Source organism: Spermophilus citellus (genome assembly GCF_964194105.1).
Source record: "Spermophilus citellus genome assembly, chromosome: 3".
NCBI classification, from domain to species: domain Eukaryota; kingdom Metazoa; phylum Chordata; class Mammalia; order Rodentia; family Sciuridae; genus Spermophilus; species Spermophilus citellus.
Genome location: NC_138184.1, coordinates 182,949,778 through 182,975,654, shown reverse-complemented (window position 1 = coordinate 182,975,654; position 25,877 = coordinate 182,949,778). Strand labels below are relative to the sequence as shown.

At 34.3% G+C, this 25,877-nt stretch overlaps 1 protein-coding gene across 5 annotated transcripts in view; it reads right to left on the bottom strand.

Annotated features, from left to right (window-relative positions):
- The window catches only part of CADPS2 (calcium dependent secretion activator 2), a 548,538-nt gene that overhangs the window by 75,304 nt on the left and 447,357 nt on the right, over positions 1–25,877 (bottom strand). For 2 of the 5 annotated variants that reach the window (XM_081286749.1, XM_081286751.1), the window contains 5 exons: positions 20,020–20,176; positions 7,941–8,082; positions 2,915–3,070; positions 1,359–1,506; positions 728–742 (listed from right to left, as the gene is read on the bottom strand). In XM_081286749.1, coding sequence (XP_081142875.1) covers positions 728–742; positions 1,359–1,506; positions 2,915–3,070; positions 7,941–8,082; positions 20,020–20,176 — 618 coding nt within the window. Of the gene's footprint in view, positions 1–727; positions 743–1,358; positions 1,507–2,914; positions 3,071–7,696; positions 7,817–7,940; positions 8,083–20,019; positions 20,177–25,877 lie in introns of all 5 variants that reach the window. The other 3 variants (XM_081286750.1, XM_081286752.1, XM_081286753.1) reach the window with 2 other exon arrangements.

Here is a 25,877-nt window from a genome sequence, read left to right as displayed (position 1 = left end):
TGTGGAAATAAGAACCTGGGTGATACTTGCGGATGACCTTTCATCAAGTGCAAAAGTCTCTCCACTACCTTTGTTGATTATAAGAATCATTTAACCAGAGAACAGTGCTTGTCACCTGTGTGCCTGTATTTCTTATTGAGTTTGAAAGTGAGTTGTTACTCGTGGACTTGAACCTGACATCCACAATTGGGTTCAGCAGTAATGAAACGACTTTGGGTGTATCTTCCTGATAGTAGTATTTAGGGATTCTCCTGAAATATGCTATATATCATATAAAGTTCCAAACTGTAAATTCTTCTGTTATCTATGAAAATATATACTGTAAATATATGCATGAAACTGTTAATAGTCACTCTGCATCTAAATTTATTTAGATTTTCATTGAAAGAAAGGCAAGTTCATTTTGCTTTAAATATTTTATCTTTAAAAAATCTAAGGGTAATTTTTAGATTCTGCAGCCCTAATAGACCAGAAACATTTTCCTTGGTATTATTTAAGATGTTAAGTATTTACATGTATTTTAATTTGTCTTTGGGCTATTTCTAGGTTACAGTAAGCTGTTAACCTTGTATACACACACAGAAGTGGAAACCCTGAAAATGTAATTAATTAGATTATTTTAATTTTAAAATATAACATAAAAATTTACAATTCTAAAAAAATAACAATTAAAATGAAAATGAATGTGCTTTTCTTAAAAAAAAAAAAAAGAGTGAGAGAGACTTACCCATTGACTACCAACCTGGATCATGCCATGGGTGAAAAAAAATGATGAAGAAAGAGAACATATGGGAAGAATAAAGAAATGATGAAAAAGTAATTATAATGGGGGAAAAAAAGCAACAAAATGTCAACTTAAACAGATAATATAAGAAAAATAAATAATTTTAACCCAATCACCACTCACAACCAAAACAAATCATGGCGTAAGATGAAATTGTATTTGTGAATTAAAAACCAAACAAATTATAAATCAAACTAAAATAAATAGAACATATGTGCATAAGAACTAGGCCTACTTTTTAAGTGGATTTCTACTTGATCGTTAAAAAATGGAAACTTGTGTAAATAAAGTGTTTCATATGCTATTTTTTGTGCCTTGCTTGTATGGATGCAAACTCTGGATAGTCTACATTTGTTTAAACAAAGCAGGTAGCTTTTTAGCTCTCTCATTTGCTTGTAAAAAGCAAGGTTTATGTAAATACAAAACACCTAAAACTGCATATCTGAAATCCAGTGGCCACTTGTAAAATTTTAGGCAACATTTATATAAAGCAGGAGGAGGTGACCTGAGCCAAGGACCCTCCTGCCAGGACTCCCTGTGCTGCAGTGTCATGTGAATCACACACTCTGCTTACCTCTTGTCCTCCATCCAGGGCACAGAGTTTGGTGCTTTGTTTTTTGGCATCGACTAATACATTGAACATTGTGCACACAGAGGCTGGAATGCGCAAGTCAGTTGTTTTGCTTGCCTTTTGTAGCTTGAGTTCAAATGCAGTTCTTGTTCTAGTTATTAAAACATGAATTCAGAGTAAGAAATTCTGACATATGTCCCACCTATTTTGTTAATGTGAAATCAACACTATAAGATGATAATTTAAAACATGCAAATAAGGAGGGAGCAGTGTGACAGAGCTTGGGACCTGGTGGAGGAGGTGGCTTGTGCTTTTCAGGTGTCTCAAATAAAAGGTCAGACTGCAATGTTACATGTAAGAACAACCTTTTAAAATGTGCTTTACCAAGTGGTATTTGGCTGTCAACTTTACGGGGTCAATATTGCTACTCAAATGAAGCTCTTTGTTATATCTAATGTATCCCACTTAATGGGAAATAATCTCATACATTCACTTAACTGCCTGAATTAATTTCCAAGTAGAAAAATAATTTACTTCTCTGCCTTCAAGTATAATAAATCCTCTATGTGAGGGCTCACCAAATTAAAAAATGTGCAAGTCTGGACTATAAGATGTAAAATAGAGAACATATAATTCTTTTATGTCACTTAAATTCTTTTTTAAACACTTGAAGTTGCAGGTGGGTTTGGGGAATAAAGTGAATAATAGAAAATTTTGATTTTGCTAAAGTATCCAAAGAATATCCACAGATTTGAGGCATCAGAATCACAGATGATTTAAAAATATGAAATAATTTAATCCATGGCATGTCCTTAATTTAATCCATAGCCATTAAACAAGACAAGATTTTTCTTGATTTAATGAATTCAGGAATATTCAATTGCTCCAACCAGTGTTTGACTGTTATTCCAATATGCTGCCCTACAGCATTCTTGAACATATCTTGAACATATCCTAAACAAGGGCAATGGAAAAAAATAATATTTACCCAATTATAATGCAATGCTGATTTTGCAGAAACTTCTAAAAAAAATGAAAGCAGATTTGGAAGAATCCAAAGTCCAATAACTTATTTCTGGTTAAGTGCTAAAGAATGTAAGCAGATACATGACATTCACCTGGTGTGGACAGAGAATACCCGAAAACATTGAGCAATCCCAGAAAAAATGCTGATAATATTTTGAGTTTGCCATGCCATTTCACAGTACACAGACACAGTACATAATGCATTAAGAACTCAACAGACCTTTTCCATATGTCTCACAAGATATTACCTTGGGAATTTAAAGTACAGTATTCCCAGAGAGATAATAAGTACAACAAAAATGATTCATGTGTTATGGGTGCTACTGATTAGGACAATGGATGGGAGACCTGGAAAATAAAAAGTGTCAGGTCAATTTAGTCAATTACATGGGTTTCCAGAATTTAGGTGAGGGAAACTAAGGCCCATGAAATTTTGGAAATAGCATTATATGTTGAATTCTTTCATATGACAATCATATAACAGGTACTTGGGTGCTAGCACATTAAGCAGCAACTTGAAAATACATGTCTACCTTTTGACACAGGCCTCTATCATATCACTGGCCATTAGTTTAAGTCTTTGCTCTAAATGGTGGGCAAATTCTTGTTCTGGCCAGTGTAGATCAAAGACAAACATTTGCAGTGCATCAAGTTTCCAAAAAAGGTCTTCTGATGTTGCTGAGCCATTGCTAGAAAAAAAAAAAAGGGAGAAATGAAGAACATCATGCACTTCCAACATTAACTATGTGGACCAACAATTTGTTGTTTTCCATTCTGTATCTATTGCTGTTAGCAAAAAAGTACCACATAAAATATCCAGTGACCCTATATTTCTTTGTCCAGCCTTCTAATTCTTCCTTTCTAATTTTAATAAGATAAGGAGAATAAAATATAAATAAATAACAGTAGTAAGATTAAAAAAAGGATAGGAGGATAAGGATAGCTAACTAGGGAAAGGAAATAAATTGTGTATATATAAGAACAACATTTTTAAGATTCTTTACCAATCTGTAGGATAAATACACAAATATTTTTTCCTAGAAATTCTAAAATGTATATTTTATGCAAGAAATTCATATGACAGCATCTTTGGCTTTATTCTTTAGTCCTACACATGTGCCTATCTTATGATGGCTTCTGTCTATAGGTATATAGCACACACCTTAGACTATCACTCCATTATAGGTAGAAATGAAACAGGTACTGAAAATAAAATGACAGGCTAGGTAAGGAAGCAAACCTTTATTTTCATTTTGAAGTGCTTTGTGACTATTCTAGCTCATAATTAGAATCTACCTTAGTCAAGGTGGTTTAACAGAGAAAAGGCATTCAGGGTGCTCTGAAGTCAGAGCAGATTCATGCATTTCAAGTCCTTATGTCCAACTGTGGAGCCAAAATATGCTCTACATTCACTACTATGGTAAAATTACTCTAAGGGACTGTATTTTCACACCACTCATGAAGGTAATTTTAGAGGAGTTCATATAATATTTGGGTAAACGATAATGCTGGCACTTTCCATTATGTAAGTATATAGGTTAATAGGGAGAGAGATGTTTTGGAAGTAAAATACTCCTACATTACAACATAATGAAACTGAACTGTAAAGAGAACAAAGAGAAAAAAAAAAAAAAGCTGCTGTCTGATTCATTTGTCCTTAGCTTTCTAACCATTGCTTCACAGCTACTAAACTAAAATTTATATTTTCACTTTGCAAAAGAAAACAGAAGAAATAAACTCATTTATTATAAGGGCACAGTGGAAAACTTTTATGAAAAATAAAGCGATTTTAAATAATCATATTATTTAGCTAAACATATCTTAATTAGCGAGTTTAGAGAAATCACCTCTTGCTCTGGCTAATTAAAAGCTATGTTTCTGCCCTGTACCCTGGCAGTGTCTCAGCTCCGTTGCTTTCCCCCTCCCATGCTGATGGCAATTTCTGTGATCTCCTGGTCTAGCCAAGCTGTCCTCAGAGTTAAGTTCTCAAGGGACTAATCACAGCAAAACAGTGCACAGAACTTTACTCACCTAAAGTCTCCTCACCTGAATATGGACCAAGTGGACCATTAAATAAAAGAACCAGATAATACATGACGATGCTGGTGTGAAAAATGTTTGAATAGACATGACGTTTACTTTTCCTTTTAGCATATGCACAATAAATATAAGAGAAAAAAATGGCCAGGCAAAATCCCTATGTGTCTATAGTGTACAGTTTGGTAGATTAAAGGAGCTCTGTTTTAATTGGATATAATCAGTGAAGCAACAAATCTGCTTCTTATATTTTCTTACTTTGGAGAAACGAAACTTGAAATATGTATATTATTTGACAACATAAATCACCACCAAAGCAAAATCTTGAGCAGTAAAAGCAGATTGCTATTAAAAATTTCTTCATGACAATTAAATCTTTGAAGAAAATATGGATATTTTTCTTCTGTTTATGCTACGGCAAGATTTTGGACAATGTGCTTAATTGGGAATGTAATTAAGATAACAAGTGTTTGTTATAATTAAATAGATAAAGAAATGTAAATAGGCTTTCTTTGGAGTTGATACCTGTAACCTGCAATTTATTCAGAGCTTTTCTATTTTAAATTATCTCTAATCAGTGACCTATTCCTAAAGGTATTATTAACAGATTAAAATAATTCAAATATGAATAATGGACTCCAAGAGATCTCCTAAATATGCCTGCAGGAAATTTACCTTACTGGTATTCATTTCTAAAGCAAAAATACTGAAAATGAAGATTTTATATATAAAAAGATGTGGAAGAACATCAGTTTTTTTTCTTTAAAGGAGCTCCTCAGCATGAGTCATGTGCTATTAGGTAGGTCTGTCTCTTCAAACCCATATTTGCTTTTGTTTATTTATTTATTTTTGTGGTGTTGGAGAGCAGACCCTGGGCCTTGCATGTGTTAGGTTGGCTCTACCACTGAACTACATCTCCAGACTGGGGATGAAGATTTTATAAAATATAAAAAAGATAAATAAATGCTTATATATTATATAAATTTATACATTATATAAATATGTAAATAAATTTATCTAAATCCGGAGTTTTATCTTTAATATTTTATGTGAAATGGAAATATTTCTTCTTATTTAAAATTTTACAATAAAACAACAAAAAGCCAACTGCAATGACATCATAACATTATGTGAATTCTGGACATCATGACAAAGAACCTAACGTTGATAATCTTGGTAGGTAAAAATAATAGTGATTGATTTGTAGAACATATTTTTTAAAATTTGCCTAGAACAGGGAGACAAAAAGTATTTATAAAGCCTGAATTTGTCATAATTCCTCTCCTGAGATTCTCAGCATTTTAAAACAGGGTCTTTATTAATAAGGTATTCGTGGTTCACATAAACCTCAAAGCTAAAAAAAAAATGGCAATAAGAAAAAACTAAATTTTACAGATTACCCTCCACAATAGTGTTCTTGGTCAAAATCAAGGTGTGAAATTGATGAAGAATGAGGAAGAAGAATTAAATTATACAACAGCATAAATAAGTACCAAAACTCATACACTTAGAAAGGTTCATTACACTTTGCAGTTAATTCCTGAGTGCACGCACACACACTGCTCTACATACTACAATGACCCAAAGCATTTGCCTATAAGAGAAAGATTCACATGTAAAATAATATCCTGGCAATATAAGTCCAGTGGTGATGTTTAACTTGGAGAAATATTGCCAAGCTGTTTTGCAAGCTGTTCTCTTTCTTGGTCTTTCCCTGTGTTTTCTTGTCTGTGTTTACTAGTTTGGGTATAGAGTTGACAGTTGGTGGTGGGATAGAGAGAAAGCTAGTAACTTTTTAAATAATGTGTTTTCTGAAAGCAGAAAAATATTGAATAAAAATAAGGGCTTTGTAATCAAGCAAACTGACTTCAAATTTTGCCTGTCATTTGCTTATGTGAGACATTGGGCAAGTTTTCTTTCTTAATGTCTTTGTGACTAGAGTTTCTTAACTGTAAAATGGAGATAATGGCACTTACCTTATAGAGTTGTAGGTAATGAACATGGCACTGTCCCAAGAACACAGTAAGCTCTCAATAAATGGAAATTATTTTTTCTTCTTCTAATATTTATTCTTTCTGACTTCATGTGATATCTTGGGCAAAAGATGTTATTGCCTACTTGAGATTTTTATATTTGTGAACTAGTTACTTAGTTAATTTGCTTGCTGTAAGGCTCATAGTTTTTAAACCTTTACAGTTATAACTGAAAATGAGAAGGACTGGTGATAGTTATAATAATAATATGTAGTAGTAATAATAATTATTTACTAGGTACTTAGGATGTGCCTATTGTAGTCATCATTTATTGAAAGCCTAGGACATGCAGGAATTTCCCTACAGTTTTTTTCCAGTCTCTATAAAAATATCTTTGAATTAGGTGCCATGACCATTTTAGAGTTGAGAAAGTGAGGCTAAGAAAGATTTATGATTAAGAACCTAAGATCTAAATTCAGACCTGATCAATTTCAAAGCCAATAACTTTACTTTAATGACTCTTAGTTTCTGAATTGCAACAGGTAGGCTTATCACCATGTGGAATTAAAAACATGGCTTTTTAATGGTATAAAGAATATTTTAAAATAAGCATGTGTGCCAACTAATACATTAAAGGAACAAAAGGAGAACTTCCCACTGCTTGGAAATAAAGGAATTTCCTGCAAGGTGCAATACTGTTATTTTAACATTCAGACTAAGATAAACAGAAAAGATTATATTCTTTTTTTAATATTTTTTAGTTGTAGATAAACACAATAACTTTTATTTATTTGTGTTTATGTGGTGCTGAGAATTGAACCCAATGCCTCACACATGCTAGGCAAGTGCTCTACCATGGAGCCAAATCCAAGCCCAAAAATATATTCTTGAAAACATTTTTATAATGGCTTTCTACATGCACAAGATAAATATGTGGGCAATAAGAAAGCTAAACCTAAGTACCCTTAAAATATACTTATCACACTGTCTGTACAAGGAGGATTTGGTTCTATCACTTAGGGAAGAGTTGACAAAACTGGATCACAAAATGACCCCTGTTCTGTAGATCACATGTGAATTACATCAAACCAGTGTGGTTTTGCATTTTTCAACTTGCATCATTTATCATCGATATGCTAAGCTTAGCTTAATAGCTTAAAAGACTCAAACAAATAAAACCAAAACTATAGTATTCTTCAACTAACAATGATAAATGCCATGCAATCTAAACACATCTGCACAAACACAGCCCAGGCCATGCAGTAGCTAACACACACCACCAGGAAATAAGTGAGGGATACACACGTGGACTCATATAAAGAAGCCATCCACGAAGGAGTAGAAAGGCTAGGAATCTGTGGAAGATTAAGAGGCAGACTTGGAACTTTTGGAAGAGCTACATTGGGAAGACTGTTGGCGATATTCCTGTAAAGAAACAAACAACGTGGGAAGGGACCACCATAAGCAATAACTACAGATGGCCATGTGTAAAGTCATAAGGTCAGGCTTGAGAGGCAGAGGCTCTGTGGACACTAGGTAAAATACCTACTTGACAGGCTGCCATGTCTCTTGCTCAAAACCTCTGTGAATTGATTGGGCGATGGAGGACTCCATGAGATCCACGTAGCGGACAACCAAAGGCACAAAGATCTCTTGCAAGTGTTTGTGAAATTTTCCATTACATAAAAGTGCTGAAATAGCCAAACAGAAACAGTGCTTTTCAGAGGAAGAGTATTAGCCATTTGGAAAATAGGGATAAAACAACTTTTTTTTTTTTTAAGAGTCTGATCCAGGAGAACTGATAGATAACATAGTAATAATAATTTCTCTCCCAATATTGAATATCATATCATGGAAATTGACCCCAAAGTATTCTTAGCCTTTCATACATGGCTGTCAAAACAAAAAAACAGATTACAGTTCTATAAAAATGTCCCTGGCAGGTGGTATGTTTGTACTTTCTAAGAGTTTTAACACATAGGCACATGACCGCTTACTGGATATTCCAGGGCGCTGCTGGTTCCCCAGAAGGTCCTGACACGTTGTAAGTGCAGCAATTAAGCAGAGGGAATCCATGTGCTAGGCTGCATATCACAGAAGTGCTAAATCTGTCCAATTCTTTGAAGCCAATTTCATTATTTCTAAGAGCTACACTTGCTTCATTCACGAGGAAGGTGACTGTGGCCTTGGAGTTATCTGTTCTGATCCATGAACTTTTTAATGATTTGTGGATTTTCATTTTTATTCATCCAATTTTGCACATATGTATTTTTTTAAACAATGAAGTTTTGGCAGTGCTAAGCATCAAATTCAGGTCCTCTCCCATGCTAGGCAAGAGTTATCTCTGAGACACATGCCCAGCCCCAGCACACATATATTTATTTATTTATTTATTTTTAAATTTTGGGGTGCATTATAATAATACATGATGCAGAGATTCATATTCATACATGCACACAATATAACAAATAATTTGATTAATTTCATTTCCCAGTACCTCCTCTTTCCCTACACATCTGGATTTAAAAACAGCACATCAGACACACTGTTTTCAAATTTTCATTAGCCTTTAATGAACTGTAGTTTGGGACTTTCTACATAGAGCAACTGGAGAAGTCTTAAGATTTGTGCTGCAGAAGACTACTGAACCAAGTGCACCCACCTCCTTCAGGAGATGGATTCTTTCTATGCATAGGATAAAATTTCATTGAAACTTAGGCCAGTATGAGCCTATGTCACACATGGGAAGAGTGGAGGTTCTCTAGGAAAATATTAAGTAATGCTAAATAACAGGAAAAAAAGAATTTGTTATTTTTTTGGTCAGTAGTGCTAGATATTGCAAATATTTCTCAAAGTGAAAATGTGTCCATTTGAAAAAAATATACCCCATGGGCAGGAAAGATATTTCTGAAGAGAGAACATTTTTCATTGAACTTAAGTAATAGAAGAGTTTCCATGAACAATTTGGAGGGGAGATTTCCAAGAAGAGGAAAAAGCTAGCACAAAACTTTAGGAAGGAATAAGCCAGTATTCTTCTAGAAGGATGAGTAAGGGAGGGAGGAGAGTGTTCATAGAAGTATCTAGATCCTATGGCTTGGTGAGGAGTTTGGGCTTTATTGAGTGCAATGGGAAGATTCATTTTGTTATTATTAAGCAGAGAAGTGGCATGATATATCCTCTCTGGCTGCTGTGTGGAAAATGAAGTTACATGCCCAAGACTAGGGCAGAGAAGCTTCAATTTTTTACTGCAATAGACAAGATATAGGGTGATGGTGCCTCTGCTGAGGTGGCTAGAGGTGGAAGAGGGGAAAATGTTTCTCAGCAGCCTCATTCACTTTTAGGGATTCGGATAGCTACACATACTGATAGTTACTAAATTTAATTACTAGCAACCTCAAGAGTCCTGTCTTATAAAATATTCGACCAATTATGTAAGTTTTCCACAGTATCTTCTTTAGGGCAAAGCTATACTAAAAGCCTACTATTTTAAAACTTTGGAAAAGAACATGACATTTACCACCATGGCATGCATATGAAAATGACTGCAATGTATTTATGTGATTCTGAAATTTGTCAGAGGCTGCACAACTACAAACAAGTGAAAGCAGTATTGGAAATAATTATAAATCCAGAGGACATGCAATACAATTTTCTTCTCTTTCTTTGATGGGTAAAACATCTTCTGTTTCATCTAGATGTTAAAAAATTTCCAGTTAAAGTGGGAATAATCATATTTAATGATAAATGTGTTATTTAGATGACTAATGCTGTTTTAATGATGTTTCCACACTGAAAAGGGCTTTATTTATTCCTGGAGATTCAATCATAGAAATAGAAGGTACTTTATATCTTGTAATTCACTTACTTTTACCAAATGCACCTAAATGAGGATGGTAAACTGTAAGGATAAAAATTCTTATTCAAAATTTCTACATCCTTGTGATAGGCAAATTTAAAAATAGACGTAAATCTAATTTATTGAATATTTACTTAAACCTTTTTTCTCTCTCCTCTTCCTTAGCATTTTTGGGCTGCCAAGCACAGTGTTAGGATTTACTGTAAATTCTCTCATTTAATTATCACAAAAAATCTCTGAGGAAAAAAATATTACTTAAAAAATTTTATCAATAAAAAACTGAGGCATGGAGAGTTTAGGATATCTTCTTAAGGTTATTTAGTCACTGGCCAGTAGAAAAAGGATTTGATATGAAAGCCTCATGTTAAACTATACAGATTCTAATACAATTATTACTTTCTTTAGGTTACCCTAAACTATTATTTGTCTGTCTATTAGCCTAAGATCAGCACATCAAGATGCCTTAAAATATCTTTTAAGACCTAAAAATGTAGTAAATTATTTTAGGTAACAAAAAATCTTGCAAATGACAAATACATGACACTGTATCTTAGATGCATTAAATGTTTTTAGGATTAGAATTCCGAAAAAAATTCAGATACAACAGAAAAAAGAAGTTCAGAAAACTATTGCATTCAATGATTGGAAAAAATAAGTTAACAGTGTGGAAATACTCAATGTGCTGATAATACAATCTTCACAAAAAGCTGGGAAGTTTTATGTTGGCACACTGCAAGACTATATACTTAAGCCTTGACTTACAATTACTAAAAAAAAACAAACATAAAGAACCTTTGGCTCTCCATCTTGATAGGTATTATCATTACTTTTAACTACACCAAGACCAAAGCCCATGTTTACATACCAAATTATTATATTGACAAATGAGCATTGCTTCTCATGAATTCAAAAGCCACTATATTACACCTTTAAGAAGTTTGGTGGATTGGTAGTGAAGTTATATTTTTTCTTAAAATGAATAAGTATATAAAAAGAATTACACTCCATGTTGTTTTCAGATGTTATAATGGTTCTAAGACTAATCAGGAGTTGACACCAAGGTATTTCCAGCAAGAGTGCTTTTTTGATACATTTGGATAAATACTGGATTCATTGTCTTATTAAAAAAAATCAACTTCTCTTCTTGTATTCCCATCCTCAGAGTAAAAATAAAGATTTTTTACCTGAGCAATATAGAAGAACATGAAGGTTGGTACCACAAGCCTTTTTCTTGCGTCCTATATTCAATTAGCAATCAAGACCTGAGCATCTTGTGGCTTCGTAACTCCACCATGTCTTCTCCCTCTCTTTGTCACCACCACTACTGCACTTCTCTAGTCCTCTTGTCTCCTGTCTTGACTCATGCAATGATCTTCTAACTGGACTTTAGGCTTCAAACTTTTCCTCTACCAATCCATCTTCTCAAAATCTCAAGCAGAGGGTTTTGCTAAAATATAAAACTGATAATGCCACTTGTAAAGACTATAACCTTTCAGTGGGTCATCATAAAGGACTCCAAGAGCCTTGACATGATAGGAAAGCCTTCCAAGATCTATCTTAGGATTTTCTCTCTCACTCATTTCTGTAGCCTGACTCCCCTACTTCCGGTGGTACAGAAATAAAAAATATTCATGATTCAGTTCAAATCCTTAGATTTAAGGATTTTCCCATATCTCAGAAATGCTTCAATCTGTCACCCCCCCTGCCCAGTTACTGGTTTCCTTGATTTGTTTCCTACACTGCACAGGCTTCCACTGTAGTCCTTGTTATTCAAGTGGCTTCTGTATTTGACGACATCTTTCTCTCCTCCTAGAGGATACAAGATCCTTGAGGCAGGGATCCTGTCTATATTCTCAGAACCTAGCCAAGCTCCTGGCTCAGAGCAAGTGTTTAAATGATTGTTAGATGAATGACTATTTGAGTACAACATGAAGCTAACTCTAACTCAGAAGATTGTATTAAATGGCAACTATAGAACCTACTGAGATCTGAATAGGCCCTTAGATTTAATAAAAATACACCGAGTAATACTGTTGTGAGAAATTCTATGATTTCTCAGACTGCTAAAAACTCTATTGGATACAAAGATTGCTTATTTTAGGTCTCTTAATGAATGTGGCAAAAGGAGGTTCTCTGGTCACTCATGTACTGTCAATGACAATGTTTATTTCTTGTAGAATATGGAGAAAATGGAGATTATTTCTTATGAACTACAACTAATATTTAATTCTGGTCAAAAGTTGGCTCATATTTCAGCTGAGAGTTCCTTTTTATTTTTTAACAAATTAACTCATGAACCCACATTTGAAAGTTTTAGAAAGTTGACAGCATTATTTCTTTGATAATCAGAGAGAAAGAAAAGAGGAGACAGAGAGATGGAGAGAGAAAGGAAAGAGGGGAGGGGTAAGGGGGAAATAAATGAAAAATACACATGGGTGGGGGAAAGAAAGGAAAGAGACCATTTGGCTTCAAAAGGCAAGGCTACAGAAACACACACTGTGCTATGCCTGTCTGTGTAAATGCATGCTCTTTTTCTTAGCTGCCCATATGTCAGTTTGCACCCTACTCCTACCAGACACTGACAAAAAACCCTCTTAATATGTAGCCTGAGGCACCAGAATGAGTGCTTCCATCTTCTCCAGCTGGTTTAATAACTACGGGTTAGGATTTGGGACTGTCACTTGTCTAAATTAAGCCTTTACAAGGCCCCCATTGCAATAATGCATTGGAAGAGGCAAATTCCCAATGTGGCCGCATCCAAGAACACTTCTGACACTATACCTGACGTGTGGGAGTAAAATTGCTCTGGAGCCTCAAAAAGTAGTTACAACAATATAGGTGGAAGATCAGCACCTACTTTGCTAATCAAAATAACCATTTCTTTCTCCCCAAAGATTCTGCATTTCCAATACCTCCTCAGAAAATAATGAAGCATCAGTGACATCAGACCTTATGATACAATCAGAAATAACAGAAAGAAAAGGCTTAAATAAAGCTAAATTTTGGATGCAGATGGGCCCAATTATTTTGGACAGTACCAATAATTAAGAAATCAGTGTTGATTATTTAGATTTACAAAAGTACTTGTCACGGGTTTTTAATAGTGAGGTTTTTAATTATGATCTAATTAATAACTATTACTTAAGACAACAATCACTGGTTAAAATGAATAATCAAAAGAATTCATGCATTCTTTTAAGGGTAAAAGTATACTATTGACTCTTGAACCCATACAACCCAGTTTTATGTTACTCTTCTCTTTTCCAATTCATTAGCATTTGTGGATTACTAGTAAGAATGGCTTTTTCCTCCTAGAATTCTAATTAGATATTTTAGAAGGAAATGAGTAATTCATGACCAGCAAAACAGAACAAATAAAAACAAACAATGAAATCAATTTTTGCCATAAACAAGGATTATTCAAAGGATTATGAATTGTATCAACCCCGAGCAAGGCAAGTATAGTGTGTAAGTTAATCAGTTCCCTTCCACATTGGAAAAATGCATATAATGAAGACAGATACCTGTCATAGGAAATATAAATATGGGTTTCAGGAGAAAGGAGAACAGTAGTTAGAAAAGCAGTATGAAAAAGGAAACACTCATAAAACCAAACAAAACCCCCTGAGATCCAGGAATAGCACCTAGCCAAGAATCTGGCACATTAAATAGGCACTCAATAAATGTGTGTTTGTTGCATATATCAATAAAAATCCACCTCATAAGGAAACTGAAAGCAACACATTAATTTTAAGCAGAATAGAAAACACATGGTATTTTATATTTCCTTTAATGAAAAATTTGATAGGTAATTTTATATAGTTTAGTACCATTTAATGTATACTTTAACTACCAGAGTAACCTCCTAAAATCTCATCCAGCTCTCCTTTTTCCTTTAGGGGCCTTGTTTAAAATGCATAGATTCATATTCATATATATATATATATATATATATATATATATATATATACACACACACACACACACACACACACACACACACACACATGAATATCTAGGGAGAATAAATGATAAGGAATGAGAGAGCAGATAGTATAGTTTCTTATTTGGGGGGTGATAAATTCAAATGCAACAAATCCATGCTTAAAACTCTGATGAAAAACTTCATAGGATGCTATACACATTGACTTACACACTACATGTATGACCAAATGCACTATAGTTAGGGGCATATATATGTTTGTATCGTCCATAGATTTTATGACTTGCAAGGGCAGATGATTTCTTATTTACCCATGTGTCTGCAAGGTTCCTGGGATTTCTAAATTGTTGGCATTCAGCACCTGTTTCTTGTGGGATTGATTTAGGAAAAAGTCAATATAAATTTTAACCAATGTTTAGGGTGAAGACAAAGAAATCTCATAGTACAGAAGTTCTCATATTGCCTTTTACAATATTATTTAATTTTAAAGCTGGATGCAAAAATCAGTAATTTCACTACATCTATACATCGTCTTCTGATCTTTGGGGTTGTGCCCTGCAATACCTAACTCCTTTAATGGGAACAACTGAGCACAGTTGTATAAAATATCAACAGCTCTCAAGTGTGGGGTTCTTGATGCCCATGGTCTTCAGAAGTTGTAAATGTGCTGTGAAAGACACAGAGGCATTTCAGCAATTATTATCTTTCAGCCACTAAACCCTAAGAAAATATAAAAAGCAGATTTAAATTGAATCAAATGTCTATAAGTAGTAAAGAAATAAGAGTTGTATTATGGAATTCAATTGAGGAGAAAAGGCTAGTGCTTTATGGCTTTTCTGTCTTATTCTGATCAGTAAAACAAATTCAGATATACAATTTTGAATTCAATCATGTTTGATGATGAAAGTTAAATACATTTTCACATTTTGCTGGTCATACCATGATTTGTAAAAGTTCCTATCTATAACATTCTGCTGGTGTGCAGTCTCGCCATTATCTGAAAGCTACGACTTTCTACACTGTCCCCAGTATATGTATACACAGAGGTTATCTATAAACACCCATCCGTGAGTTTCAGATGCACATATCATTTAAGCACTGGAGGTGGGATAACATGTAGGTGTCAGCCCTCCATATTTCAAAGCTTGAAGATTAACCTAATATACAATACGGTGACCTAACAGTTCTTCATTTGAAAGAAATCTGAAAAATAATCTCTGATACAGCCTAAGTGTGAGAATAACCCAGCGGGATTTCCACCTCTTCATTTCTTAATGAGTTTTTTGATAATGAGAGGTGACTTTGCCAGTCACTCTGGGCTCTATTATGGCTAATTTGACTCCACTTCACTCTCCTTGTTAATTATTAACACTAGCCTTTTTATCCTCATGAGACCACATTCCAATTTTTTTTTTCCTTTTTAGATTTTTATAAGCCCATCTTTATGAAGGTGAAAGTCTTGGAGAACAGGTTTTCACTTAGTGTAGAGCCTGAACATTTATTATTCGTTTAGGCAGAGACGCTGTGACATTGATTACATACGCACGGGTGTTCTTCGGGATGGCTTTAATGTGCTAGCAATGTGAAAAGGCTGTTAATTAAAGAAGAAGCACTGTGGTATTTTTCACTTGGGAATCAGTTCCCAATAGAATGGTCATTTGCCACTTGCTAGCATATCCACAGATTAAAAGGTGACTAGCTCCAAGGGTTTGCCTTTCAGTAGTGCTGAAAGAAATCATTTGTGCCATTTGCAGATGGCTTTCATTTGTCAGAAGCGGTCACTTGCCATTTCTATTCTCAGGACAATTGTGGAAAAATAGCATGCCAGGGTAGACTCTGTTTGTGCTCGATTTCTAGCCGTTTAGTATAATTTAACTATCATGCTAATTGCTTCATTATGAAAACATTTATTTTTCCTTGATTTTAATACACCTCTCTTTCAAAATTGTTTCCTTACCATTTAAAGTGATTGCCCATCTAATTATCTCTTTAGCTGGCGGGGAGTGGGTAGGACCAAAGGAAGCAGGGTGGAAGGCAAGCTGGAGCTCAGTGAGTTCTGGCCAGAAACAAGGGAGCCTGAGTTTGTTTTCATCATCGGTCTTGCTTTGGGAATCAGTGGGTGAGGCTGTGAGGGGTGGGAGGTTGGGGACAATTGCTAAAAGTGTGGTGCAGCTGGCACTCTTCCCTTGAGGAAAACCATCGTTCATCTCCAAGGGTTCTTAGAGCTACGACTTTCCCTAATCACCACTAACTGTAAGGAAAGACACACGCCCCAGATATAATGTGTTTTTTTTTTTCCTTTTTAAAATAGTAAACCAAATTTGAGGGCTTGAGTTCCTCTCCCTCCTAATTGGTTCAATCTTGTCACAGATGTTGCCTAACATGTATGCTGAAGAGTGCATACCTTTATCTGATCCTTTCAGCACTCTTTAACTCTATGCCCTATAAATATTTCCTGAGTTAAAAATATAAGTTCACAGAGAATTTCCTGTTCCTTAGAAATGCTCTATCATTTTATAAATGTCCCTAGAATCTGCCTTTGTTACTGTGGGATGAAACTGAGCTAGAGGCCAAGTGATCAGACTCCAATCTATGTCCCCAATTCCCTGTTGGCCAACCCCTGCCCAGGCTCAGGGCCACTTAGAAACTTAAATTTCCTCAGTTGAAAAATGAAGAGGCTTAAGATCTCCTCCACACCCTAAACGAAAACGTCTATTTTAAAATATCAAAGCATAAAGATTTTAATAAAAGAAAAATGGTAAATAACCTGTGGCAGCATCTGAATTATTCATTTAAAAAATCCTCAGCTACAAAGTTTTCAAGCAACAAATAAAGCACAAATTCTAATTAATATCTCCATTAATTTAAGGGGTCTTAGTAATTCTAAATTTTGGAAAAGCAAACATAAGACTAATTATTTAATACTATAATAACATTAATTGCTAATTATTTATTAATAATAAGTCATAATCATTTAAGATCTATATATAATTAGCAGCATACCTTGCTTGAGACTCTCTCTCTGTCAGGCTTACATCTATGTAACTAAACACTGTTATTCAGCAAATTATCTCCCTTTCCAAGACTGGACATTCAAATCTCTCTCTCTAGTACCCCTGGATAGTTTAAGCTATATTTAAGCAGGATTTGGACTATAACTTTAATTAGGTCAATATGGCAAAAATTGTGATACCCTGGCTTTCATACAAAGATCTTTTCTCAAGGCACATGGTGGGGGAGGGGGTGTGTAGCTAAAAAAAAAAATATAGACACTCAGTGTTTTCCCATAGATTTCTAAAAGGATGATTTGGAGATAGCCAAGGTTGACACTGAACATTTGAACTCAATCTCCATCTGAGTATTAAGGAATGTAATAAAACATATAGTTATTAACAATATTCTTCATTTCATCAAGGGTGATAGTAACAGATAGAAAAATTATGTTTACCAACTACTGAGATAGTGCTTAGTGGTCTTGGTTTTGGAAAGGAACTTGTGAGTTTGGGATAAAAGTTACTGCATCCTATTTCAATTCCCCAGATCACACTGTGTTCCCAGTACCAAAAGGAAATTATGGCACTGGGGAACATTTCTATTTATCTCACTACACGGAGGAGCTGTTTTCTTCAGAAATAATTGATGTTTTTAAAAATCTGTTAATCACTACAAAATCAAAGCCAAGATCTAGCCTTCTCCTTCCAAATGGACAGGTCTCAAAAGAGAGCAGTAATAAGTGTGTCTTATTCTGAATGAGAATTACACAACATAATAGCACAGAATGGTACTTTATGCATTCAGTAGTTAATGATGTGGAAATGTTTAAAACAGGAGCAGAAAAAGAAGCTCTTATGAGGGCTGGGGTTGTGGCTCAGTGGTAGAGCACTTGCCTAGCATGCATAAGGCTCTGGGCTCCATCACCAGCACCACATTAAAAAAAAAAAAAAAAAAAAAAAAAAAAAAAAACAACAACTTAATAAACAAAATAAAGTTATGTGTCCATCTGCAACTTAATTTTTTTAAAAAAGAAGCTCTTGTAAATGAACTATTTTTAAAACTAGCAGAAAATTAAAATTTTGTGGTTCAGTGTTGCTATCTCCTAAAATTTGCACTTATAATTCAAGAATTTTTCTTAAAAATACACAAAAAGTTAATACATTGGAGCTCTAGTAGTGAATCCCCAAGAAAATTTCTAAGAAATCTACAAAAAGTTTTGCTTTCTCTATAAAACAAATTCTAATATTTTATGAGTAGGTTAAATGATTCATCATCTTTACTAACTACTTAACTGTGAACCTTAATAAATTCTCCTGTTTTAATAACCCTGTGTAAGATGACTGAAAGTCTCAAGACAAAATTTAGACCAAAAACTCATGATATCTACAATGTTTACTTAGCATCTATTATGTATGAATTATCGTTTTATTTAATCCTCACCACCAATGACCCTGTAGATGCTGTCACTTTCCTTCTTTTACAAATGAAGAGCCTAAAGCTTAGAGAGGTTAAGCTATTGTCAAAGGTCAAGTAGTAAGTGGCAAAGAAATGTCAATCTGTTTGGCGCCAAAGCCCATGTTATTAATTACTATAACATGATGCCTCTCCTACCAGGATGAAGGTTCTTAACCTGGTCAAAGTCCTGGGATGTCCATGGGGAGTACACCATTGTCCACAATTTCACCTCTCAAAGGGACAAGCAACTAAAGAAAGGTAAGAAACACTGTATGAGGGTGAACAAAACCAATATAGTTACATATGTGTGTGTGTTTATTTATTTATTTAAAAGACAACTGTAAAAATATAGATTTTAGGTTTAAAATATAGTAGTGACCTTTTGGGAAAAAAATAACAAAAAATTTGGATTTTTAACACATATAAGAATGTAAAAGTATAAACGGTGTGATCCTAGGAGACCAAGAAAAGACTTGGGTTAAAAAAAAAGATGGGAAGAAGAACTAGCCCTTTCAATGGGGTATGGGTGGTTCCGGTGACCTGGTGAGCACTGTGCTCTTCATAGTGCCAAGTTCTAGAGCTACTCAGATAAAGGGAGTGAGGACTATCCCAATGGTGATAAGAATGGTAGCCAACAAGAATTGGAATTGATAAGAAAACCTGATAAGTGAGGATGATTTACAAGATATGGGAATGTGGACTAGAGAAGAAAATCCACAACAGAAGACCACTGTATTGATCAAGGAGAATAAGCTAGAACCAGAGGTTAGGAGTAGGTGGAATTCAACTTGGTCTATAATGTACTGGCTGCTAGACCACCTGCCAGAGTATCTGTAAAAGTTTTTATTGCATTGGGATAAAGGTCTGAATAGAGAACCTTTAAATTTTCTTTATTTTAAATGAGCAAGTTGCATCACACAGGAGAATTTTATTATCATCTGAGGAGTCTGAGGAGATAAATTCACTGCCAGCCAGAAGCAATACCATAGTGCAGGTTTGTATATGCCTCAACAGAATAATTTTTAGGATGTTGACAAATTTCAAAGGTGTCTGCAAGAGATATAAGTATGTTCAAGAACTCTAGAAGTACCAACATTATTGTAGATTTCTAGTTCACATACTGCAATGCAAAGGGTGCCTAGTTAAGTCCTTAATGAATGCTGGAGGGTGGGAATAAGAGGAACCTAAGAGCTCAGGAACAGTGTGGCAGCATCCCTGTCTCCCCCAGACCATGATATAACCAGAGAGTCTGAGCCTACATTAATGCTACCCATGTCAACTCTTCCTGGGCCCGTATAGGGGCTCTGTAAATACACATACACATTCATGATACTCCCCAACCCTTCCCACTTCACATACAAAAGAAAATCAAGTGCTTACTGTCATTTCTGAGGAAATTATTAAGCAGTTGAAAAAGAGGAAAACTATCCCAGGAATCTTGTGGTTGAGCCTCCAGTGCGGTATCCATATCTACTGTGAATAAAGCCCAAAATTTCTCTGCATGCTCAGCCAATAAATCAGGCCACCAGGCAAATGCCTATAAAAGGATAAAAAATAAAGCAGAAACAGATAATTTGTTAGGAACACATGCAAACTCCTTAGCACTTGAACAAAAACGACGACAAAGAAAACGTAATAGTTTTAAAGGGTGAGAAAAAATTTTATAGATTCACATATTTAAACATTTAACACTGATGAATAAAATATGAAGTCTAAAAAAATTAAAATGTACAATGACAATGTTTATTGTTTTATAAAACAACTACATGTATAAGAGAATAAATGCAATTTATTGAATTATAAATTTATAATGTAAAAGAAAACAAAATTCCTTTTATAATTTAAACATAACTATTATGAGTGTTTTGATTTATTTGTTTCTAATAATTTCTTTTAGATATAAACATTAACACATTTGTCATCATAATCTTATAATAATTTGCTTTTATTTTACTTTTAATAACAGCAAAATATTCTGCTGTAGGGATATATTGTTATTTATTTAATCATTTTCCTAGCAAGACTGCTTTTTCCAAAGATTTGCAACTTTCAATGATACTGCTATAAATATCTTTAACTCTTTATGTTTAATAATAATTATTTCCTTATGATAAACTTCTAAAAATTACTGGATTAAAGGGCATTGTAGAGACTTACACATTGCAAAAGCTCTGCAGGAAAAAATGTTTACTCCCATTATTTTTCCATACAGCAGCTGGTCATCATTTTATGAATCATTTAAAAATGTAAACAGGATCACACCATTTCTCTGCTTAAAACCCATTTTTAGCTTCCCAATGCACTTATTATAATAAAATTTAAAACCCTTAAATACCTTCCCCAAAGTACCATCTCCCTGCTCCAGGTCTAAAATATACTTTTATAGTGAGGATTTCCCCACCCTCCAGATAACTAGTATCTTTATTTCACAGGAGTGACTACATATGTGAATATTTTATGTCTGTCTCTTAGACTATAAGAACAGTGTGTAAATATAAAAACTTGTTGGGAATGGTATGCCCTATGGTCACTGAGCCTATTGTTATTTGCAAGTATTATTTTTGGATATTTTTTGGTTAAATATTTACTAGGATGGATATCTGACAAAAATAAAAATAAAATGACATACATGATTTCATTACTATATCTTGTTTCTGCCTTTGGGAGCTGTAGGGGTGACCAAGAAAAGAACTTGAGATTCCTCATTGAATACAGCAGTATAGAAACCCTAGTAAAAAAATGCAGTATTGCAGAGAGACCTTTTCAAAATCTCACTTTCGGTTCACAGCCAATACTTTTGTAGAAGGTTAAAATGAAGAAAATAACAGTCATGTTAGGTCAGGATTGTTTTAAGACTCTAAGAAAAATTTCCAAAGCTCATTTTAAAGTTAATTTGGAAATCAGAGCATGGGTGGGGAATAAAATATAACTTAAAAAAAAGACTCAAGGTTTAGCTATCAACTAAAAAATTTCATTATGTTTTGCAGAAGTACATACTTATATCTCCAATTACACTCCTAATGAAGCTGTTCCTGATGAATATAAGCCAATCTATGATGAATGCCACTTGTTCAGATGATGCCTGGAGGAAGCTATTATCAATACTATTTCTTAAAATCAAAGCAAGAGTTGCAGTGACCCTGAGAACACCAGATCAGTTCTAAACCCATCCCTTCTGCCTGATTGCCATCCCATTTGGTGGCAGTGATCCCACCCTAGGTTAGTAGCAAGAAGAGAGGCTGTATGATTTCCTTCCTAGGGTACCACTTCTTGGGAGATGGCAGAGGTTCAACTGCATCAGGGCTTCTTCAAGTAGGAGAAAACACTTCTGAGAAATGCATCTGTCAGTAGGGCACCAATCAAAAGTTGTGATTATCCAGTTTAAAGCTACTGGCTCTAATGCTAGGTCACTAAACAGTGTAATGTGATCACAGATGCAGTAGGCAATGCTTAATTTACTTAAGGCAATACAAGAGATAAATCTTGTATAATGAAAATAACATGTGGCAGGCTAATAATACTTTGAAAGCCTGGTCTGTTTATGAAATATAGTAAAAAATAACTGGTAGGTAAGAATGAACCCTTAACCTAGAAGTAAAGTACAAGCTTTTGAACAAATGGTGAGACTTGAGTAGTTGGAGGTAGGGTCATCAGTTCTCTTAGTGGATTTCCAAAAATTTTCTCATTTTCAAATTGGCAACAACAATACCCTCACCTCCCGAAGAGTTTTTATTGTGAAAATCAAATCAACATGAAAATTCCTTGATGTACAAATGTAGACAAATATTGCTATCAGTTATTACAAAAATGTGTTGAAATTCATACATAGATCTTATAACATGAGTTTATGTGTTTTAAAAAATAATGTTCAATATCATGTAAATAGTTTCTATGTGCCAGGTGCTGTTCTAAAAGTTTTATGAACACTGTCTGGTTTTATTCTTCAAACAACCCTTTCAGGTAGCTGATATAATTATCCTTATTTTACATATTAGCAACTTGCCAACATCTTATGATTGGTAGGTAAGAGGACAATGATTGAATCCAGATCAGCTGGAGTCTAGATAGCAAGATTTCTCAAACATATAACTTCTTCTTAAGTAACTACAGATGGCACACTGGCTATATCCATCCATCAATCATCCATGTTTAGCAGATCAGAATACTGATAACATCCTTTGATTTCTTATAAGAAATATCTATTATGGTCTGATTTTTTAAAAAATATTTTTTCAGTTGTAGACGGACAAAATACCTTTATTTTGTTTATTTTTACGTGGTGCTGGGATAGAGCCCAGTGCCTCAGTAAGTGCTCCATCACTGAGCCACAACCCCAGCCCATCTATTATGGTCTGATTTTTTTAAAAAAATTATTTTTTACTTGTAGGTTGACACAATACCTTTATTTCATTTTTTTAAATGTGTTGCTGAGGATCAAACCCAGTGCCACACACATGCTAGGCAAAGGCTCTACCTCTGAGCCACAACCCCAGCCCTGATGGTCGATTTTGAAAGTATAATTTTCTAGTTTCTCTGAAGTCTTAGGCTTTAGATTTCTTTTACCCTCAAATATAGTAAAAATATAGTGACTCAGGAGGCTGAGACAAGAGGATTGCAAATTTGAGGTCAGCCTTAGCAACTTAATGAGGCCCTACCTCAAATTTTAAAAATATTTTAAAAAAGGGTTTGGAATATAGGTCAGTGATTAAGTGCCTCTGGGTTCAATCCCCAGTAATTCTCCCCCTGTAAAAATAAAACATGAAAGGAGAGGTAGCTGTATGAATGAGCAAAAACAATGAATCTAATTTTGAAACATATTTCATGCTACTTTCTTCTCCAAAATGAGATGAGTTTGAAATCCTAGAATTTGTAGATTATCCTAAAACTCTGGAAATAAGCAAATGTCTAGGGTATATTCTGGCCCTGCCACATAGACATACTAATACTCAGATGCAGTACAATGTGATGCTGGAAGGCCACATTCTAGGACTATTTAAAGTCTTTGAAGAGGTCAGTAGGATGGACTAAGACATTTTGGGTGAAAAACTACTATCAACCTAATTACTAGTTCTATTTATTTTTACAATAGTTTTGATTTGCTGTATATTGATTATCTCCCTGAAAATTAGGTTCACATAAAACATAAAGAACTGAAAATGTTTCAGAACATATGTAAGTATTTCTCTCACTCTTACATACTTAAAAATGAAATGCCAGGAATAAATTTGACCAAAGAAGTGAAAAATCTATACAAGGAAAACTATAAAACATTGATAACAGAAATTAAAGAAGACATAAAGAAATGGTAAGGCATCCTGTGTTCATGGATTGGGGAAACCAATATTGTTAAAATTCTATAGTACCAAAGCCATCTACGGATTCAATGCAATTCCTATTGGAATGCCAATGGCTTTCTTCATGAAAAAAGAAATCCTAAAATTCATATGGAACTACAAAATACCCCAAATTGATAAAGCAATCTTGAGCAAAAAGAAAGTAGGAGTCACTGCACTGTTTGACTTTAAAAATACATTATAAAGCAATAGTAATTGTTATAACATGGTACTGGCATGAGAGAGAGGGGGAGGGAGGGAGGGAAGGAATAGAATGAGAGCTTAGAACTAAATCACACACCTACAGTTAACTCATCTTCAACAAAGGTGCCAAGAACACATTGAAGAAAGGGAAAGTTTTATTTTCCAATAAGTAGTACTGGGAAAATTGGATATCCACATGCAGAAGAATGAAACTAGACCCATGTTTCTTATCAGTTAAAAAAAAAACTCAAAATGTATTAATGACATAAATGTAAGATACAAAACTATTAGATAAAGCTATGGAGCTACAAGAAGAAAACATAGAGGAAACATTTTAGGACACTGGAATGGGCAAAGGTTTTGTTTTTTTTTTAAATAATCCTTTAAAAAATCACAGAAAAAAAAGGCCAAAACTGACAAATGAGATTTTAACAAACTAAAAAGCTTTTGCACGGAAAAAGCAACAATTGAGGGAGTGAAGAGACAACTGACAGAATGGGAAAAAATAATTCAAACCGTATAACTGACAAGTGGTTAATATACAGAATATACAAGGAAGTCAAACAGCTTTGTATTAAAAATAAATAATCTGATGGCAATAGACCTCAATAGGTATTCTTCACAGAAGACAAATGGATAACAGGTATATGAACAAATGCTCAACACCATTAATCACCAGGGGAATTCAAATCAAAACCAGATTGAAAACAAAAACAAAAACCCCACTCCCAGTTAGAATGGCTCTTAACACCAAGATACAAATATTGGTAAAGATGTGGAGAAATGGGAACGTTTGTACACTGTTAATGAGAAAATAAACTTGAGCAGCTATTATGGAAAACAGTATAAAGGTTCCTCAAAAACTGAAAACATAACTATTATGAAATGTAGCAGTCCCACTACTGGGTATTTTCCAAAGGAAATGACATTAGTCTGTCAAAGAGACATCTGCACCCCCATGTTCACTGCAGCACTATACACAAAGCAAAGATAGGGAAAAAAACCAAAGTGTCCATCAACTGATGGATGGATCAAGGGAATGGAACATACACACAATAGGATACAAATCAGCTACAAAAAGGATGGAATCCTTTCATTTATGACAAGGATGGAGTGGAAGTCATTGTTAAGTGAAATAAGCCAGACACAGAGAAGGAAACCCTGCATGAGCTCACTCATATGTGGAATCCAGAAGTGGATCTCATTGCAGTCAAGAGGTCAATCCATGGGCACTAAGGTATAGTTAGATAACAGAAAAGAGCTCTGGTGTGCTATTGCATAGTAGGGTGACTATACATAATGATAATGTAGTAAACATTTTTCAAAGAAGCTAGAAGAAAGAATTTGGATGTTTTCACCACAAATCAATGACAAACGTTTCAGGAGATAGATGTATTTACCCTGATTTTATATTATACAATGTGTTCATATATTGAGCTATCACATGATACACAATAAATATATATAATGCTTATGTATCAGTTAAAAATAAAATAAATAATAAAAACACATAATAATTACTCAATTTTTTACAAACACCTTTAATAGGGCAAATTATACCCTTGTAATTTCTTTGGAGAGTCCTGCAAATGAAGTGCTACTGTGTACCCTCTCATTAAAAGTAGATAGTAAGGAGATTTCATTCATGGCCAATCTTTTGTATAATGGTTAGTTTGAACATATTTCCTAGACATGCATGCC